This window comes from Sturnus vulgaris, chromosome 5 (genome assembly GCF_052056855.1).
Source record: "Sturnus vulgaris isolate bStuVul1 chromosome 5, bStuVul1.hap1, whole genome shotgun sequence".
Lineage (NCBI taxonomy): Eukaryota > Metazoa > Chordata > Aves > Passeriformes > Sturnidae > Sturnus > Sturnus vulgaris.
This window is the reverse complement of record NC_142247.1, coordinates 40,970,113-40,992,650: the sequence shown is the minus strand read 5'-3', so window position 1 is coordinate 40,992,650 and position 22,538 is coordinate 40,970,113. Positions and strand designations below refer to the sequence as shown.

Sequence of the window (22,538 nt, the reverse complement as noted above, 5' to 3'; positions counted from 1 at the left end):
GTCAATTCATGTCCCTGACAGGCTAACTTGTCCCAAGCTCTCCAGAAATCACATAGATGAAAGAGCCAAGACTGTGGTATAGGAATTACAGGACTGGAGAGTTAAAAAGGGATTTGCAAATCAAGTAGTAATGCCTGCCTTGGCTTAATTTAATTTATCATATTCTACTGCTGCTCCCCTCTCCCAGCAGCAAATGAGAATTGTACACCAAAGCAGTTATGGTGTGAGACACTACCTGATCTTTACTGCAGCACCTGGTTAAAAATATGCACAGTATCCTTTGGGCTCTGACCTGCACACACTGAAACAAAGATAGGGATGAGTTTACGGATGAACACGGGATCTGGCAGCGAGAACACTAAGTCATTTCTCTGCTCTCCTTCTGCACCTTATCAGTGACATTTCCCTAACAGCACAAGATGCAGCACCAGGCTCACTGCATTTCAACTCCCCAAGGAATCTCCCTGAGATCCTCCCAGGGATAACACTTTATCTGGCAAGCACCAGAGTAAAAAGTGAAAGCATTAGTTAATTTTGCACCTTGGTTGCTCACAACCACAGACACTCCAACTCAATAGCAGAGAAGATAACAGATAGAGGGAAGAATTTCTCTCAAATCCCTTAAAACCTCACCTTTGGATTTGCTGATAATTTCAATCACATTTATTGTCATGCAACATTACTGCAAGGAATATTTTGAAAATTCATTTGTTCTAAACCAGACATAGTCTTTTTCCTATACACACATGCAGCCCTTTAAGAAACATCTAATTCCTTTCACAGCAGAACGTGCATTTCTTATTCCCTGGCACAGAAATGCAGATATTGACCTACTCTACTCCATTTTACACTTTCAGATCAGTTTGGCAATCCAGAGCTGGAGAGAGGGAAAGGGAATAGAGGGAAATGTGCTGCTGCTATGCTTTTCCCTGAGGTATTGCTGTAAGAAAAAACGATGATGGGATTATGACTAAATATTGAACTGAAGGGAAGTGTTCCACCTAGAGACCATCTTCACCAGGCAAGGCAATGGGCATGTTACCTGCAAATGGACACTCATTTAGGATTGAATACACTTGCTGGTTCTGTGGTAAAAAATTATGCAGAGGTATGGCCCCCAGTAGTAATTAACAATGTTAATCTTCTTCTTCCTCTCTATGGTGATAAAAAGAGTCATTTTTATATTTAATTAATGCAGAGGATCATTCTGGAAACTGGCTAATGAGGCTCTGATCACATTACCATGAAAATGTGCATTAACACCACAACTGAGGAGGCTGCTTCATGTGTAGAGAATCCACTTTGCAATTAGCCCACTGTGAAATGAATCACGTCAGGAGGAACTTGGAGGGAACCAGTAGGCACTGGGCACTTAGCTGCTGCTGTGCCAATAGACCACCAACATTATAAGCTGTTTTTTCTCCCCTGCACTGCCTGTCAGCAGCAGTGCAGTCCAAAACTGCCAGTGTTCAGCCTCTATCAATGGCAATGTGTCAAAGCCAGAACAAATTATAGAGAGGGAGAGAACAGATGCTGAAAGGCACTAAACTTTAGTATGTGTGAGTCTGCAATGCCAAGAGGAAAAAAAAAAAAACAAACAAAAAGCTGCAAATCAAATACTGATTCAATAGGATCTGAGCAAAAAAAATTATGGGCTATTATGGGGAAGTACTTGTTTCATCTTTTCTCATCTTATTCTGAGAGCTGGAACACAGCAGCAGCAGCAGACTGCTACTCTGCTATGCACTACACTGTTAGGATGCTGAAAGAGACACCAAAATACCTAAATGAGATTATGATCTTTGTCTAGTAGTATACAGAAATAATACACAAACAATGAATGAACAAGCAGCACATCTCACCCATGGAACCCTGTTGTATTCAGTACCTGTTTAAAGGTGACAACATATTTCAGAATTATTTCAATTTTAATTAATGAATCTGAAAATTTAACATGCTTCTCAGCCAGCACAGACATGCCATAAAAACTTTGTTCCTTAACTTAAAAATACCTGAGATCACAGACCTAAGGCTTTCAGAGGCAGCAGTCCAATTCATGTGAAATCAGTCTTATTACCCAAGCCAAGGGCTCCCTTAAAACATCACCGATATGGTTCAATGAGACTGCTGCTATATGACTGACATCTTGGCAGAAGATGCACAAAAATGTTAAAAGAATCCCACAGGAAGTCATCTGAAGGGGGAGTGGCATACGAGCAGAAAACAACAGGCACCCAAAATACTAATAATTACCAACCTCCCCCCAAACAATTTCACCAGCAATTTTGCAAAGGAAAGAAAAAAGGCAAGGCAAAACAAAAGCATCTCTACTTACTGTCTATAAAGCACACACATTTTTACTCTGGAGATGCTAGTAATATCCTTTGCACTCACCTGTGAAACTTCATAGAGCAGTTTGTAGTGTTCCTCTCTCTTCTGAAAAGTGCACAGATTGCAGCCCATCCTAATAAGCAACACAAGAGCAAAACCTCTAATTTCCCCAGCACTGAAAGGCAAATGCACTGACGGGGAATCACCCTCCAGACTTGTCTACTGTTTTTCATCAGTCACTCCAGCCCCGACACACAGACACGCCACTGTTAGCTGGAAGCACAAGGCAGGGCAGTGCGTAGCAGCATGCTCTTCTTCCCTTTCCCCAACTATCTTACACTCACGTATACACACACAGAGTTTCGACTCAGTTCATGGCAACACTCCCCCTGTCTCTGCATCAGTGCACATGACTACACAGATTCCCACTCATGAATATTAATAGCGTCTCATTGATTATTTATGACAGAACGTGTTAGCAGGGAGGGGTGTCATAGCTGCTGCTGATGACAGATGAATATTCACTAATTAAGAAGCAAATGTACTGTGGTTAAACAAAATTCACTTGAGTCAATACCAACTCTGTTTATTAAGGTTAGAGACTAAGCTGCATGCATTTCACCCACACTCGTCTCAATTTTTACAGTAATTGTGAGACTAATTCATTAATGGAGGTGGAAAAAGCACAAACCAAGTCTTATGTTAGGTCTCCACCTTGTGCAGCAGGGATTACAGAATACATTTAAAATATTTGTAAGCATTTTAGGAGAGTGCTTGTGAAACCTGGGCTGATGTTGCTAAAAATTTAAACTAAAGAAGGAAGGAGAAAAAATTAACCCAGATAGCTATACTGATAGCTCCAACACTGACACTGCCAAATTTAGCCAAAATTCCACTGTGCTCATAAAACATATAATTCTATAACAATTCATCATGCATACATAGGATATGTGGAAATGCAAGTGCGCCTGACCTGGTGCTTTTACATATACACACACATTTTACTGCTTATTAAATAATCTCACATTCAAGTCTCTTCCTTGCATGTACAACAGATTAATAGTAATTATAGGCCAAATTTCTCAGAAACTCAATAGATACACCCTCTTAGACTCCCAGGTATCAAAGCTATTATTTTCACATGTCATGATGTCCAATTTTATAATTTGTAAATTAGATTTTAATAGTGCCACAATTCTCAATGTGTGTATAAAGGAAAATGTGCATGTAAAATTAAACTAAACCCACAGGTTAAATATTAAGGCAAATGGAAATCACACTTAATTCAAGGATGACATTAATTCTTATATTGTACATCATGTAATCCAATGATATGCAAGATAAAAAGCCCAAGCCAAAACAAAACAGGATAGAAAAAGCAAAAGTTGCTTTTTTTTAAATCTTTTTTAAAAAATCTTTACTTTCTCAGCACCTTTGCTCATATATAACTATATCAAATGCTTGTTTCAAAACATATTTAATCTGGAGAGGATAGCAGGTGGGATCCAAAGCAGACATAATTACTTGGAAACCAATGAAACCAGTTAGTTAAGATTAACACTGGACCCTAAAGAGTTGCATTTACTAAGAAATCATGTACAGCTACTATTTTTTTTTTTGGGTGCAGTTTCCTAAAAGTGCTTTGTCGAACTTTTAAAATCGATAACAGGAAATTATTCTAATGAGCACTAATTGATAAGAAATTGGCTTTGCATCTAGCAGCTCCTCAAACACCAGCAACACTAGGTAGCAAGCAGATCAACAATTATGTGCTGCTTATCAGTTCAGCCCCTTGGGATATAATAATCCGATTTTCTGGGCCCTAATTTTACCTAATAGACAGGATAAGAGCCAAGCAGTGAAATCTACAAGAAAAACCGGACAATTGCTGCAAACTTTGCATAGTAGTAAAGTTTGCTAGAACCTCTAGGTAAATTAAAAATAGGTTGAGACTAAATCTTAATTAAAGTTCATCTCCTTTAATAAATGTGCGGAGTCAGGAAGAATCAAATAATGACCATTAACAGAGCAAACTCTTCACATACCAGCTTCTGTTCTGAAACAGAACAGTAAGATTAATTTTCATTTGGTGAAAGAACCCAAGCAGGCAGGTTTGGTTATGAATTTCCTCCAAAGCCCAAGGATTTCAAAGATGAACCATGGAGGCAAGATCGTCATTGTTAGAAAGAATCAGCCTCTGTTCTACCCCTTCACACTCACATGAAATGCTGTTCATGCCGAGAGGTTTAAATCCACGTAGCAAACATCAACTCAATCTTTGAAGGTTTCTATATTGTGAGGTGCAGAAAGCTTCTCAGATGTGTAAATTTTGAACTTAAGAAAGTCAGATCAATGAACAAGACAACAGTCATGCAAGGACAACCGTGCCATCTTTCGATGAAAGTGTTTTCTTCCACTGACACGACTGCTTCCTCTGACACATACAGAGTTTGAAAGCTAAGCCACATTCCTGAAAGGAAACACTATTTACCCTGGTATATTTTTGATAGTTTCTTAAAATTAGTTCTTAAAATATCAGGGGGAAAAGGACATATTATTACAGGATTCCAGTTATATACAAGAAACAACAACAACAAAAAAAAATAGACAAAATAAGTAATGGAAATCTACAGTTAAGCTTTCAGCAGTTTCCCCTTATAGTGTCTATTTTATTTTGTCCTTTCTCTGGTTCTTTTGTTTACTTCTCTGGAGACAACATAAAGCTTCTCCATTAATTTATCAAATGCCTGTCCTCTGCTATACAGAGTAAAAAGATTCTGTTTTCTGCTTCTGCAACCACTAATGGGCACAGTCTGAAGGGTGGAATTGATTTATTAGAGAAGGAAAGTTATAATTCCAGGTTCCTGAGCGCCATCTAAATATGCAACTTTGATCATACATGTGGTCAAAATATTGAACTTTGTGCAGCATAGAATGACATTCAAGGCAAAACTTGGTGGAACTATTAATTAAAAAGAAATATGTGATGAGCTTTAGTCAAGTTGAATTTGACATTGGTAAGGAAGTAATTTTTCTTTGCCTCTTCCTTGTCTTTATTGCCCTCCAACTTTTTGTAGCTAAAGGGATCAAAAAGGTATAAAAACATGATCAGGTTACTCTTCTTTTATATGTAATTCATAGATATTTCAATAATTCAATGCTTTTCTAGATTGTGGAGTTCTCTACAATCACTACCTTCAAATTAATCTTACCATAAAAACTAAATAATAATTTTCAGTCAAACTAGTAATCAATAATGCAAATGAATGGAGTTTAATTTTAAGAGAGTTCCAACAAAAATTGTTAACATTTTCAAACAACTTTAGGGACCTTGTTTAGGTCCCCTAATTAATTTTAAGTATGTAAGAGATGACTTACATTTGCTATACAGTAACCTTATTGAGATACAGCAATGGCTCATTATAAGCACCCATGCTTGAAAATTTATCATTGCAAAAAATTCAAGACAATGACACTGCAAATTACAGACCACTCACTCTTTTATATTTTCTTTATCACAGAGCTAAAAGACATATAATAAAATACAACATTCATTTTAAGTGAGAACAGTGAAGCTGTTGGTCCAAACTCAGTGGTGAAACCTAGTGAAGGATATGTGGAATTCCAAGTTTTCATTGCAAGCCCCTGAATTCACATTGTCTTCTTGATGTACCAGCCCCACAGCATTTACCATATAAATTTTGAGGAATTCCCAGAAATCTGGCTCACAGAACAGATGGCAGTGCAATTTATAGTCTAAGGGCTGCATAGCTGTAAAATAGAAGTATTATAAGAAAAATGGAGCTGAAGAAAGCTTTTGTGTATCCTCGTTGTTCTGAACAAAGGCTTGAACTCAAAGTTTAACCTGTCTGGGTAGATCTTTTAGCCCATTGGCATATTTAATGTTTTTCATAAATACTTTTCATTCAGCTGCTGGAATCAGGTGACCTTGTGCACCAGTCAGCTTGCATATTAGAAAAACAAGGAATCTTCCAGACCTATGATTGCAGAGAAAAACTTAAAAACCTTCAGTAAATATAACCCAAAGACTCAGAATTTGCATATAAGCTAGCCAGCTTGAACTCTAAAATAACATGATGTATATATTAACCAGTAGGCTAAATGAAGGTGCAAACTATGGAAGTACAAAGTCACTGAAGTGGGCTTAGGCTTCAATAAACTGGATTTTTGCAAATATAATAAACTAGAAAATCTTACTGCAATCCCTACAAGATACATGAAAGTCTTACTCAAAGTAAAAAGGCTGTATGTTCTCTGCAATATTCTCTAGAACATTAATTTAGGAAAGACGTTTAATCTCATATCCTTTACTACAGCTACAAAGATTTCATGCACTGGTCAAAGTCACAGCAAAATTAAAGGTGGCAAAAGAAGGGGCAGGACATGGAATTTCCATGTTCTGTATTTCCCAGGAGGACTGTAATTTCTCTGAAGACTATTTAGGCATGCCTGACTGTAAATCAAATGGGCTCCATAAGTGGAACTGTCCATTGGGCTCAAATGACTCCTGGAAGGCAGGGAGCACTCATAACATCATATTACACAAGTCCAGTCTATTGATATCTATTGATTGTTTTTCCCATCCATGATTCAATTGACATGAGATCTGTGGGATCCTACGGGATTTATGGGATTCCTTGTCCAAATGCAAATACCTGTCTAAAGGGAAATGGAAAGGAAGCACATGAGGAATCCTTTCTGCCACGGTTGCTTACAATACAAGTTCTATTTGTTCTTTTTGTTCTATACAGGAAAAAAAAGAATTCCCCCCCCCCCTCCGTTTTAACCCATTTATCTATCAATACAATGTGAATGAGCTAGCTAGCATTCTTTGGAAAAAGTACAGTTGCCTTACCATTTGTACTAGCCAAACTTCAGACTGCTCAGAAACTTTTTTCTCTTTTCTTTCTCAATGTGTCGCCCAGAATATTTTTTCCCGTGATTTTTAGTCTGTGTGGCTTCCTTATCACCCTTCCTTATCATGGTGCAATGATAATTAGGGAATTGTTACAGAAAACCAAATTATGCCTGATACTGAACTTAAGGGCCTTCAGAATACATAAAGGTTAGTGTCAGGACTTGGTTGACATCTTCTAGAAGGACCTTGACTTTCTCTTGACTTTCTCTATCTCATCAGTTAGTTATAAGGAAACCATCTCACCATATGATCATGTGAAACCAGGCTGATGCTTCTTAACTGCACTAGAGAGTTTTAATGCTGTGGAGTACACAGAGTAGAATTACTCATAAATAAGCTTAAAACAATTTAAAACAAGGAAACAAGGATTAATCAGGATAGTCAAACCTAAACTTTATGAACAAAGTTGTGGGAAAAAGCTCTGATTATAGATAAATTTAGATGTTAAATCCCATGTCAATAAACATTAAATAATGTACTTAGGGAACATTGCTAAAATATTCAGAGTCATGGTCTCTAAAGTAATTATATCTACTAAGAAAATAGATTTGGAGTTGTGGATAGTTTCCTCGAATTGCCTGAGGAAAAGACTCACAATGGAGCAGGAACTATTGAAACTGCACAAACACCAGAAATATCCATATTTTATCCATAGAGCCAACAGCCCTGGTCTTTCTATCTCTAAATCATTTAAAGAAAATGGAAGAGCTATGAAGCACAAATGAGAAATACAGATAATAGTTCCCTTTCCCTGCACCTTCCATCTTTATATGTATTATCCTGATACAGAACACATTCCTTATCACACAACAAAATAGTAAGATGATACATTTAAAACAACAAAATGAAGCCTGGATTTTTTTTGCAAAGAAATTTGACAGTGGAATGCATTACTGAACCTCAAAGGAAGCAGAAAGCAGAAAAGAGTTCAAGAAGGGATTAGATAACTTTACAAGAGATAACTGTTCACTAGTCATCTACCTGCCTAGGAAGCCCATAATTCACTGACTCTGGGAGCTATGAGAGATGGAACAGCTCTGAGATTTCCCTCCATTCATCCCCTTGCTGGTAGCTTGCCCATGTTTATTATTTTCCTCTTGAGAAATATAATATTGGCAACATGATCCCTTTACTATTTCAATTCTAAAGCTCCAAATTTACCAGTTCTTGCACAAAAAGCTAGAATATCTCTTTAACTGAAAGTTCCTTAGCTAATGTTAGTTGCTAATACAACATCGAGTCCAACAGCATTAATGATCACATAATGACTTTGAACTTCAAACATATCTATAAAAGTACATTTTATTATTGTTCTAATCAGTTTCAAAGGTTTTCAAGCTACATCAGTTTCAAAATTTTAAAAAAGCAAAAAAAAAGAAGGATTTTTCCTAACAGCTGAAGGTTATATCTGAGGGGTTTTTTTATACCTGTGTGGGAAATAAAGATCATTTGGAACTGAGATATGCCAAGTTCAGGCCCAGATCAAACAACGGCAAATATCAATGAAAAGCGTCCATGAGAAACTGAACTCACAGTACAAAATTAATTCAAGTGCTGAAGCTGCAGGGAGTGGTTCAGAGGACAAGAGCAGGGGTGAGGAACTCCTGGCTCTGTTCTTTCCTCTGATACCTGTGTCATTAGAAAAGCTCTTCTTTTTTACATTCTTATAAAATAAGTAACCAGTCTTGCAAGGGCATCAATTCAATAAGCCTTTTAAGACTTTACAGAGCTTTTCAAATAATGTATTATGGAGAGCTGTTACACCCATCCAAGTTCTGTTGAGGCCACCCTTGCAGTCTCCAGCACTCAAATGTAATTAACATGTCCTGTGTGGTTTCTCAATTAGAAGTTTTAAGTTGTATACTGCTAACCAGTACAGAAGAACAAAATGAAAAATTACTCATGACTTGAGAAAGTCCCTTGCTAGAAGTCCCTTTGAGTATAAGTGCCATTAGTTCAATAAATCTGCAAGAGTAATTTTGGTACACCAGAATATTTCAAAAGTGGAGATGCTGAGAAGAAAAGTTTGTCATGAATATGGCACAACCAGTACAGAGACATATTTACCAATATGGACACACACCGTTCATTTTCAGAGCTCATACAAGTGACAATCTGGAAAAACTGTCGAGGGATACAACAATAAAATAGATAATTGTGTCTTGCCCCATATAAATGGCCTACTGTCCCCTAGAAAAACATACCAGGATTAGGGAAGTTTTCATAGCTTTGAATGGATTTTCATGGTATCGAAGCTAAAAAAGGAGAACTGCATTGAATCAGGCCATAAAAGCTGCTTTTCTCCTACACCAAAGTATAAAGATGTTGTAATATAACTGTCAGAAGATAACATTACTATAGTAAAAAAATATTTTTGTAAAACAGATATGACCTAGGTCTCTAAAGAAGTAGTTAGAGGGGATCTGGATGCTTGTGTTTAACTAATCATGACTCTGTCACCCTAAAGGCAGTATTCGGTGGTGAATGTGATTGAATCTCAAACCTGGCTTCCAACATACACTTGATAGAATGATGGATGCAGGAGTATACCACACAATGCTGCAGGAGGAACTGCCCACACTACTCCCATATCTGTCAGCTAGTCAGACTAGCTGAGTTTGGTTTAGAATGGTTGGTTTGATTTAAAATAACAATGTGAACTGCAGTCAACTCTGTTTGTTGACAGCCACTAACCGACCACCATAAAAACACCATTAATTATATTGTCAGCAAATGCTTTGTAATGATTTTAAAAGAATGCAGCTTCCTCTTCTTTAAAATCCTCACAGCATCAAAGGTTTACTTTGTACACTGTTTGGGCTTTCTATAGTTTAAAATCACTGCCAGTGCACCTGCTTTATAGACGATCATTAGGTAAATGTCCCAGCAAAGCCCAGTCAAGCTGACTTTAGTTACCTTGCTGCCTGCTCTAGAAGAAAATTAATGTTGTTAGATGTGTGTTTCCCTGAAAATTGCTGGTGTTTGGTTACTGTGGCAGCTGTCAGGAGGTGCAGGGGTCTTTCTGCTGGATGCTGAGCCAGCAGGCTGCCTGAGCACAAGCCTGGTCCCAGCCCCATGCCAGCCGCCCCATCCATGTCAGGGTGCACACACTAGAGCTCAGCTTTGCCAGCGTGCCCTGCCAAACCCCAGATCCCTGCAACACTCACCCATCAAGAAACAGAAATGTCAGTTCTAAACTCAGGTATACGGAGCTAGGAAGAAAAATTTAGAAAAAATAAAGTAACTCATGCAGACGTACATGGATGGAGACAAATGCAATCCGATTAACAATGCCTTTTTGCCATCTATTTTGATGTCCTGTGGAAAAGAAATTAGCATAGCAAATCCTGCTTTATCTCTGAAAGAAATTTCAGATCCTTAGTCTGAACCCCTCTCCTTTTTCCTGGAATAAAAAGCCAAAATTAAGATCTTGTCAGCTGCAGAGGGGAGCTTTGTCACACATCAGCGGTTTGCTGGGGCGGGTGCCCACCCAGCCTTGGCTGCCTGGCCACAGGGACACCACTGCCACCCAGCTTCTGCTCAGCTGCTGCCACGCCTGTGCTGTGCTTTCAGCCTTACTGCAGCTTGCCAGGACTCCTGGATGATCTGAGCTCTCTGGACAGGGGCATTAAAAACTCTTTGAACATAGCTTCCTAAAATAGCCAAAGGACAATATAAAGTGGAGGAAAATAATTCAATCACTTTACAGTTATAGAATGGTGCAAATTACATTGAAGCACTCAATTTGTATTTAGCATTAAAAATATATGAAACAATAAAAACATCAAGATCACTTAAACCTTCAGGTGGGAAGCCAGAATTGTAGAGCAATGGTCTCATTCATTTTGCCAAGACTGAAGCAGATAAAAAACATCACTGCGCTCTGAAGAAGAGCTGCTTAGCACCATTCCTCAACATTAAGTAGCAATTGATGAAATAGTAGCAATACCAGTGCAATTCATCTGGCATGAAAATCCTTCCCAATTAAACTTTCACACAGTGAAAACATGCTCTCTCAGATGTTTTGAGTTTTGGATTTCAAAATATGCCCTTCTTGAAATACATGCCCAAGCTCCATAATGTATTTTGGTTATCAATATCAGTCATACATAAAAATAAAGCAGAGTCTAGACCAGAGAAATATGATGAGAAACAAAACAAAAATCTCCAGGAATCTTTGCTTTGTAATTCTCCACTGATGTTTTCTCCAATACTAGTGCTGGGAAAAGCATGATCTTTTAGGGTCCTTTCTAACCTCTGATGGAATTCTGTGATTTTTTGGTTTATCTAAACTTTCCTTACTAGGAAATGTCCACCATGCTTTGTCCAACACTGCCGTAAGTGCCCTCTGCATCCTTATACATTACCAAAAGCAAAAAATGCTATTTCTTAAAAATTGTAAAATAAAATTATATATTGGCAGGATAGATATTTTAGGAGACACTGTTCGGAGTTCTCTATCTCGAAAGGTTCAAGCCTACTTATACAATCTTTCTCAGCTCCTTCAGTAAGGCAGGTCTTGTACCTTAATTTGTATGAGTTTAAAGATGCTCAAAGGCAAATACATACCTTCCCTGTGTCCCCACACCTACCAATTTGCCTGCCCAGACTAAAGAACCTTGATACAATATAAAAATGGAGAAACATAATCTCATCTACTCCAGACCCAACTTCTGTACTACTGAACCATTTATTTCAAAAGAAAAACCAGGGGCCTCGGGCCAGGTAGGTGACTCCTGTGGCTAAATCTGTTCACATTTGTATTTGCCCATAAGAAGTCAGACCCCACATTTTCAACTCGTCTTCAGAGAGGAGAATGAGATGCTTTCATTTACTACAGAGGAGGAAGTAGCATCTCCAGAAAAGGAATTTACTTCAAATGCAGGCAGCATGTATGTGAGCATTCACACTGGAGGTAAAAGCAGTGCATTTCCAAAACTCACTTGTGTTTTTCACAGAATTAAAACATAAAGGTCTTTTAAGAGAAGAGGAAATATTTAACCTTGTCAAAGTCAATGTCTATTCTCTTCTCTATGATTCCTCCTGCAAAGATGTGAAATAAATCACAGGGAAAAAAAGGAAAAAAAATCAAGGAGAATAACTGATTGGGAAAGGGTGAGTGCTTTTTCTGCAAGACCTTTGCATCTAGTCTGAATATGTTTCATTTCTATTCAGTTCTTGTGCAGGACACTGGGATTATATGTATCAACTTAATTCAGTGATAAGAAAATCCTTACTATAAATCCTACCATGTGGGACAAATCTGTCAAGATCTTGATTATCAAAACAAATGAACAGACAGTAAAATGTGACACACATAGCATACACTTTACATGATAAATTAGCCTTAGCACAACTGATACACATACTGTAAGGGGATGTTAAGGTTGCTATGGCAAGCAATGTCTTTCCTTCCCCAGCACCTGAATCAAAAGTTTTCTGAGTCAATGACTTCTAGCAAAAGACAAAAAAATCCTCTGTAGTTAAATATTATCTGCATATGACACAACATATTTCTCTGTCCCACTGTGGTCTCCTTCAAAAGTTACTGCCTTCAAGAGTGACCTCACCCTGTCACTGGACTGACTAGCCAGAAGGCCTAAGGTTGTTATTTGCCCCTTCAGCAGATGTGTTAGGGATTTATTGTAATGCTTTAGGGACCCGATAGTGATGATCAGATAAATTAGGAAACTCATGCAGTGAGCAACAACATTGTCAGCTCAGGGAAAACAAGACTCCTGTCTCAAGCTACAGATCTGAACGGAAATGCAAGTATTTTAGCTACTGAAAATTTTGGATGTTATACATTCCTCAGAAATGGGTTGTCATGTAAGAGCTGAGATTTTTTCAGAAACATTCCCACTTTTGGTTGAAATTAAAATTGTAGGAGAAAAACTCCAAACCAATGTGATTTCAGTATACTTCCCATCCAACATTGTGTTTGGAATTCCTAAAGCAGAAAATTAGGAATACATTTTAAAAAATGGAGTAAACCCCAGTGAGAATTTAGTAAAGCATCCATTACAGCTATTTCTGTTAACAAGACATGACAATGCACCAAGAGCTCTCCTGCACAGAGACCAAAACACTGGAGAGAATACATTCCTGGCACAAGGTGTTCAGAACCTACATCAGAACAGTCTCACCCTTGCTGCAAAAAAGTACAAGTCTTATGCAATAAGCCAGCTGACAGCTTCACTGCTTACTCCTCCCAGAAATCCATCCAAAATTCAAATTAGATTAGCTTCTCCCAGTTTTATTAACAGAACTCATAAACAAAGCTGTGTTCTCATTGACCTCAGAGGATGTGTCAAATGATCAAAACACTCTTATTTAGCTGTTAATTTATGCGATTACAGAGTGTCTTTTTTCTTTTAAGTTATGACATACATATATTGATCACCAGCAGGCCCAGCTATGACCAGATGAAAACCACTATGGGAAATGCTCACGTTTCTGTATGTCTAGGAAGAACTGGAGACACTTGTGTCATCTTTCTACTGCCTACTGTAGTTCATTGCAAAAGCATTTAGCAAAAGGTTACAATTCAACTGAAAAAATTAATCTTTTAGGTGATTTTCTGAACATGTGCTATCCTAATGGCTAGTTAAAGTGATAAAATAAGAATGAGAAGTAAAGATCTTGAAAACCTGCCATCCTCAGCTGTTTTTTTTTAAACCCTCTCTGCACTGTAGGTGAAGATTTATATAAAAGTCTATTTTCTGTTTGAAAATATTTTTATTAATTCAGGTACTAAAAGAAGGGCAAACAATTCTATGCAAGTAAAAGAGATAATTTAAAAATAATTGAATTTAACTTGCACCAAAAAAACCTGGCAGTAAACTACTTACATAACCACGAAAGTCAAGTCTCACACAGAATTTTTCATACAGAGATATCAAAGTACCTCATAAAATCAAGTAAAGCTCTCACCATTTTATAATATGTGAATAATGAAGAAATCTGACAGTGCTTAACACTGAAATATGACAAATAATTTTCAAAATTTAGCACCAGTGTAAAAAATACCAAGAAACCCCATAGTGAGGGAGTTGCCCAGCACCAGACAGGTGATGGCACACATACCAGAGTATGGCATCTAATGAGTTGTTTGGGATAACAAAACCATTTTGAGATTTTTATATACATTGCAAAGAAGCAAAACCATTATGATATTAAATCCAACCTTGAACAGAGGAGAACCCTTACCATAAGTTGCAATGAACACATGTAAAATTCGTATCAGCTTCCAGCCAGCAACACAAACCTATGCAGTTTTATCACATTTTTTCTTTTACTTCCTTTACTGTATGGTGAGATTTTAATTTTGCATGCTCTGCTACATATTTGCTTTTTCCTACACCCCACATAAATTCCTTGCCTTGCCACAGCTGTGCATTTATCTCCCAATTCATCCATTCATGACTCCAAACAGGTCCCTGCTGTTGTGCATCGCTTTTGTACATCATGTCCTGCTCTTTCCCAGCTCTTCTCTACTTTATTTCCATTTACCCTTGTCTTCAAAACTTCCCCAGCATTATCCCTCCTGTGCATCCTCGCAAGTACTCTAAAATAATCTCTCTGGGGGAGGGGAGGGTGCTCACCTCCACCACCAGAGACCCAGACATATCTGTCACTCTTTCCTATCATTGTCCCTGCTTCCATAGCCCTTACCTTAACTTTCTTAACTTCTTTTTTTTTTAACTCATCTTTACTTTTTTTTTTTAAAGAAGAATGTAATATTCTTCCCCTTGCATCTCTCTTCTGCTCTTTATGAATATCTTTAACTTGGGCATAAACATTCTCTTTTTTTCTATGCCAAACTTCTTGTGGTACCTCATTCCTGTATCTCCATAAATCTATTTCCTTTGGGGATTCCTTCTTCATCAGGTCCCTCACAGTGAAATCTTGACTCCTCCTCTGCTAAAACTGAGTTCAGAGTTTCTCAACAAATAGGTAGTGAACAGCAGCCTCCTGAACCTCTTCTTCCTCTCTGAACCCAGTATGTTGGGGAACGTGAAAGAAAAAGTCCTCTTCTCCCAAACGGATCTATTCCAGGAATTTTTTTCCAAACCTGATATTTCACTGGAATGCAAGCCAAACTAAACTTAAACAGCAAGTGGATGATTTCAGAGAGTTAACTAGCACAACTCAGAGCCAGGAATTAGGACTTGCAAGTATTTCTGATGACTTGAACAACTGAAAATGTTTTTGCAGAGAACACACACTGAGCCTGTAACTCAATATGCTGTAATCAAACAAGTTCTCAAAAGCTGAGAGCAAGTGCTTACCTCAAGAAACCATAGTAGAGTATCAAATAACAAAGAGTTTGAAGTCACCACCCTGAATACTCACAGTTCAACCTCTGGGTGCAAAACAAGGACAGTGTGCCTTCTCATTTCCCATGCTAATACCTAAGGTATCACTTCACATAATTACTGAGTACTACATTTGCAAAATGAACCACAAATCTCCCTTCAAAAGACGTGCTTTTTGCAGAAACCCATAAAAATTGACCTGATTATTCACCACATTCCCCAGCACAAACTACCCAAAGCTTCAGCCTGTGGCCCTGCATGCATCTGCCCTGTGTTGTCTGCTAATTGAACCACAGACGTGCTGAAACAGTCAGCTGGAAAAGAGCCACCTTATCTTTGTGCTCCAAAAGAATTTTTAAAAGGAAAAGGAAACTCCTGTTGTGAATTATGAGAATGAGAATCCTTCAAATAGTGTTAATAGAGTGATAAGAATTACCTTTTATTCATGTCTGTAATACTCCTATCAGCAAGGACTTACCCTCTCTCCCTAAGCTTCAATTTAAGATTTTTTTTTTATTTACAGAATTACTTTCCAGCGATACATATTAGCACATTTTTTCAAAACAGATAAACACTGCCAAAATAATTACTAAACACATCTTTCCCTGCAAAGCCAACCAAGGTCTCAGTTCTGAAAACTTGTGTTATTAATGAATGGCACACTGCTGCAAACTAATTGTATGTAAAGTCAATGGGTGCATGTTTAAGAATTTTAATTACTGTTCTGTGATTGCTTTATATTCTGTACGTAACATAAAGGTAACACAGCCTTTATGATGATAAGCAGTTTAATTAGAAAGCAAAGATAAGAAAAAAATGCCTTTAAGTTACAATTTGCTCATCCTGGCCATGTGATAACATGAGTACCTAGTTTTCTACCTAAACCTTTGTTTCCTCACACTACTTGAGCTGCTTTATCTGCCATTTTCTTCTCTCTCTTATGAGAGTCAACAGCACAGTTTAGTTAGATCACCAACCTCGGTCTCTGGGCAGGTCCACAGGAGCCTCCCAGCGAGCTGAGAGCAGCCTGGACTGCACACTGGCCACGGAGCACTCACCCTTTCAGCACACTGTCTCGGAGGATGGCCATTGATTTCCTAGTTATTATGAACATGAAATTATTGAATGACAGATGATAGAGTGCTAGGTCCTACAAGTATTTTCCCAAATGGGTTATCCAGCCAGTGTTGCCGTGGCAACGAGGCTGTTTGGCAGTGCTTATGACAAAGAAGTCTTTGCTCAGAAATCCGCTACAAAAGACCTTCTTGCTTCCTACCTCATCCTCCCTGGTTTTATCCAGCATCTCCTTAATGCCTCCCCAGCCCGTGTCTCCAGTTGGCTGCTCCAACACCAGCCAAGGTATGGCACTGTTGCCAGCCTTTAATCCTCCAGGAGAGCACCCTGCCCATGATGCCCACGACACTTTTGCCTAAGATAATGTCTATTCTCCTAAGATAAAATATTAAGTCTGACAGTCCTGAATCCACTGGCAACACAAGTTCTGCATCAGGACACACAACTAAAAGACTAGGAGGAATCATGCTCACAAATCAGCCATTGCCTCATAGAGTTAAATGTTACATAATTTCTTTTCCTTCCAGCCATGACTCTTTTTGTTTGGGGTTTTTAAAGCCCTTTTTCTACTAGCAGGACAATGTCTGAACACTTTAAAATAAAACCCAACTACCCACCTTCTCCAAATGCTGTCATATTTGCTCAGACTTTCTGATCATTTCAGAAAATGCCTTTCTCTTGAGCTTCTGACTCCCAAAAAAAGCTATTTCACAAATCCAAAATTACATGCAATTACATGTTATTTCACTTAAACGGGATCACCCACCTTTTAATTCACTGGTCAGTTTTCCAGAAAGACAATGACAGGAGAGGGAATAACTGAAGAACAGCAGGAAAAGCTCTGGCTGGTTGTAGCGAACTACCACAAAGCTGCAGCCAGAACGGTTCATGTGCCTGAGCTTTGCTGTCCAGGTTGGTAACTACTCTTCACCACACACAGTTATCACCCTTTTCCACACTGTCTCAGTCCACAATAAATTGCTGTACTTTCTTCCCATGCTGGGTGGAAATGAGCAGCATCTTGGCTGCCATTCCTTGAGTTGTGACAGGTGGGTAGGAAAATTTTTATGAAATCTACTTACATTTTCAACAGGCATCAAGTAACTTTGGCAGAACTTGGAAAAGTACACCTGGGAAAGCTGGTCGTAGGCCCCATTGTGAAAATATAAGTTAAAAACGTCCAGATATTCCCCGATATCCTTAACAAATGAGAGGGGTTTTTTCCTTCCAATCTCCAAAGAAAATCTATCCCAAAAGGTGTGGTTTCTGTCAAGATTGAAAAGTACAATTAAAAACCTTTAAAGCACACAGTATTAATGGGGGCAAGTGACCAGATTCCCAGGAAAAACTGAGGACTAGTTGTGGAGTGAAAAAACTGAGATATGTGTCTGCGATGAAACTTAAACGTTCAGTCAGTGCCAGTTATCTTGTTTCTCTCTAGAAATAATTTAGGTCTTAAAATACTTGTAAGTGCATTAAAAAATATTCCTGGTACAGCCACATCTGCTCATAGCAGTGCTTTTATAGGACAGCTTCAATTAGAGTTGGCTCTTGATGAGCCTCATCTAGGCTGTGCTGCACAAAGCAATAAACAAGGCACTGAAAGCACATGGAAAGCTGCAGCTTCATGCTGCCATCAGCCCCCACTGTCATATTTTCTCTCCTTTCATACCCTCCTTCTAGCATAAGCAAAGCTGTAAATGTTTTAGGGCTCTGTGATAGTCCCTGAGAAAAACAGGGAGCATATGTAATGTATTTTCAGATAGAAAAAAAAATGGAGATCCTAATTTCTAAAGTGTGCCTTGTGTCCAAAGTATACCCTTGACACTAACTCAGCTGTGATGCAAATGACTTTACAGAGATTACTCAGCCATAGATGATTCCAAGGTACCATCAGAAGGGTATTAGTCAACAATTTCTCATGAAGTCCAATTACATGTTTTCTATATAATTCCCTGACTACCCACTAAAATTTTGCTGATATTAGCCCATCCAAAAGGCATTCCAGGGACCAGGAGCATAGATAATATCCATTACAAAACCATTCTGTGGTTTCTGTCAAATCTAAGTTAAATGCTCTGTAGGGACTGGAAAGCTGCTACAAAATTGCAGATTCAGGATCTATACAAAACAAAGACACTACATCAATATACTCTTCTTTTTAAACAGAGAGAGACATTCAAATATGTGAAGACTTAGCTGAAAAGGATGCAACCAATTGCATAATATGCATTGCCTCTGAGTATCACTGTGATGTAACTTGTAGGACCTGCCTGGCCCATAGACATATTTGATGTCATCTGGATTTTCTCAAATTTCTCATGCAAGTACAAAATCAGTACCAAATGCATGTAATTATAAATTAAAATTATAATTAAATTATAATTTTAAATTATAATTTTCACGATAATGAAAAAATGATTTTTTTTGTAAAATCCTTTCCTGTTTTCTCTTTTCAACTAAATTGTCTAAACATGTCCCTTCTGAAGACATTTAAATGACTAGATGGTTCAAGTCACAGGTAATGGATACAAAGCCCCTCACTGGAAGGTCATAAATTTGACTTCAACCTTAGTTGGTAGTGACTAAACTTTATTACAACCAGACAGCTGTTTAATATTCTATCTGAAACAAGCTGACAGTTTCAGGCAAGTTCCTACTGGGCAGGTGTTTGCATCATTAAAACACACCACTTTTTTCAATAACACTGTTGGGAGTGTCAGCAAAGAGGCCAAGGATGGCGTAGACTTGAGGACTGCATGTGTTCTCCTGAATGAGAATCAAAAAGCTTTGGCTACTTTGGGATTGATGTATAGTGATGAGTAACAGAGAGAAATATGCTATCTTTGATTTCACTGAACTTTTTCTAGGAACAAGACAGGAGTTTTCCACCTTATCATAGGCAGCCAACTCTTTCTTAAATCTTTCAATTCTTATCAAGAATTCCTTATCTCATATTAATTTTCATATAATGAAAAAATATCTGAAAGATTCAAGGTGGAAGCAAGTCCTTTAAAAAAAAAAGACCAGTATTCTGGAGGAGGGGGGGGGTGATGAGGGCATTCATTTTGGCTTTTTTACTGCCTTTATACGCTGTTTGCCAAAATAGAAGAGTCAAACTGTGGTAAAAGAAAAAAAATAAACTAGAAAAGAGAAAAACTGTGAAGCTTTAAAATAAGTATATTTCTTATTTGTGGGATCTCCAGGGAAACAATTGCTGCTTTATTGATTCATGCTGCAAAAATAGTATAAGACAGTACAGCATTGAAATGAAACTTAACATAACAAATCAACCAAACTAGTATCCTTAACTGAAGTCAGTGCAGGCAGCTCATAGTCAGTGTCCCAGAAAGCAGAGGGTCAGCTCCAGCATTTTTTTCTAGAGTTAAAGGGAACTGTGGCAAGCTGCTCATCTGGGCATCCTGATGGAAAACCATTCCAAATACTTATACACTCTGCACTATCTGCCCTTTGACTTCATGTAGAAGGGAGCGTGTTGCTTCTGTCAAGATGAGAAATTTTGAGGCCATTCATGCGCCAAAGGAAGCAGAAAGAATATTACTGGAGCTGTCTGGATACACACCAATTATCCCCACTTGGCTAAGTTTTTAGAAATCAGATTTTCAAGGATGTGAAAGAAAACAGTAATTTGATAGTGCTTGGCCAAGCTAGCAGAAAAAAAAATGTACAGAGAACGGCTTTCAAAAGAGAGATTTAGTGTGTTCCTGAAGCCGTTAAGTTGAAAAAAAATTACACGGCTAAGTTGGGAAAACGGGTGCTAAGGAATATCCCTTTTTTGCTTCATGGAAAGTTGCTTGAAGTGATCGCATTTGATTATGACTCTGAAAAGTGAATGAAGAAAGTGAAAGGCTTCTTCACTCAAACACTTCAATTTTAAAATCCTGATTATAGTCTTAGTACTCTGCAATCCTGTATAAATACAGTTGTTTAAACATAACACTAGTTAACCTGTTTGCTACGGGCAATCCCAGCAAGCTTTAAGAACCAAAAGAATACATTTTCTCATGAGACAGAATTTTCCTATAACATAAATAGCAAATTGAATCTGCTGTTAAAAAAACTACTCTGTTTTAAAAGCAATTAAGAAGGGCATTTCCCCCCCAGATTGACTTGTCAATCCTATTAGACCAAATTCTAATTAAGGGTGGAAAAGTGACTATTTAATCTGCCAAATTAAAATAATTTAGTGCAAGTTAATGAGGGCTGGCTTATAACTGATTAGTCATTTTGATTCTGGCTTGTTACAGTGGTAGAAAATACTTTCAAAAGATACAGTAGGATCAGCAGTCATTTTCATTTGAAAAACAAACTGAGCTTTCCTTTGTGACCAGATTAGGCATTAAAATATCTGAAAACTGGAACAAGATAGGTGCAACAGCTTACAGCTTGTTTCAAAAATAAAATCTACTTTGAATGATAATAACGCCTAAACTATTAAGACCTGGCAATCTTTTCTCCATATCATACTTTCAACAAGTAGCCTTTGACTAACAAAGGCCAAATATCACTACAAAAGGGGAGATAACAGCCTCACAAATCCTTACTCTCCTGAGCAGCTCTCCATCACCATTCTACAATGCCACACAGGGATGCTCACATGAAGATTTTTAAAATCAAGTTTATATGTGTCATCAGGTACATTTTTCAAATTAAGAGCATTACAATGTGCAATGGCAAATGCTGCACGAGAATAACAAGCCCTGCTAGTCCTTCACAAATGGATAAGGAGTTGCTCAGCTGGTTCAGAAGACATCCCAGGGCAGCTGGCATTCAGTGCATCAGCACACAGATTGCACGAAGCAAAAATACCTTAAAACAGACCACTGACACCTGTTTTATTTCCTATATTATGGATAACTATGTGGTTGTGAAAGAATTTGCATTTCTCAGTATCACTTAAAAACATTCAATTATTTCATAATTACTGGTGTATTCTACTCCTGTGGCATCTCATCTGTCCTTGAGAACCATACAGAAATTGAATGATGATATTTCATCTCCATCATTTTGTGTAAAGATAAAAAGTAATGTCAAACAAAACCTTAAAGTCACATTATTGGATGCCTGAAAACTCAACTCATTTTGTCATATAGACACAGGTACCAAAGTGATTAATGATTTCTGGCTTCAGAAAAAGAAATTAAAAAGAATTCAGTCAAGATTGAACTGGTCATTTCACTACCTCAAGAAACCAGATTTATGACGGATTTATTCCAATTGAAGCAGATGAGTCTTTTCACATAACTGCCACCATTGCAACAAATGAGCTCTTCTACTTGGTCTGTAAAAGTACCAAAGGCCATAGCATGGTTTACTCTTAACATCAACCATCACTGAGACATTACTTGGCTGATATTATTCATACTTAAGTAATTTTATTTTGGTATTGTGATTTTTAGTAGCTAATCTCCAGAATCCAAAACAAAACCTGGAGAATAGAGGTAAGAAAAAGCCCAAAACTTCTCTGGGTACCAGGAAGACAATCTTTCAAGATGGTTAAGCTCTTAAAAGTTCAGAAACATGCTTTCAGTTTCTGAAGTACCTGACAAGTTCCTCCTGAACTTTAAACGTCTCCCAGGATCTCAGTAACTTTGAAATCAGACCAAAACAATTAGCTACTTAAAATACAATAGTAACCTAGTAAACAACATTCCAATACTTTAAAATGACAATTGATATTGTACTTGAAACAAATTCTCTTTGCTCTTGTCCCCTCTCAGCAATGAGTCAGTATTTACATTTGACACTGAAAAGCTCACAGTCTGCCTTATTACATAATGGCACACGAAACTTTATTCAAAGCATGTCTCATCGACAAAGGGAGTTTGTCGGGCTCTTCACTGTGTATTTCTACA

General features: G+C 37.8%; 1 protein-coding gene across 2 annotated transcripts in view; it reads right to left on the bottom strand.

Annotated features, from left to right (window-relative positions):
• The window catches only part of PDZRN4 (PDZ domain containing ring finger 4), a 240,802-nt gene that overhangs the window by 103,798 nt on the left and 114,466 nt on the right, over positions 1–22,538 (bottom strand). Inside the window, exon 1 of one of the 2 annotated variants that reach the window (XM_088165542.1) lies at positions 2,395–2,746. The exons of the other annotated variant lie outside the window; for it this stretch is intronic. Within the exon in view, the coding sequence (XP_088021668.1) occupies positions 2,395–2,463 (69 nt within the window). The 5' untranslated portion in view covers positions 2,464–2,746. Of the gene's footprint in view, positions 1–2,394; positions 2,747–22,538 lie in introns of those variants that run through there. 2 annotated transcript variants of the gene reach the window in all.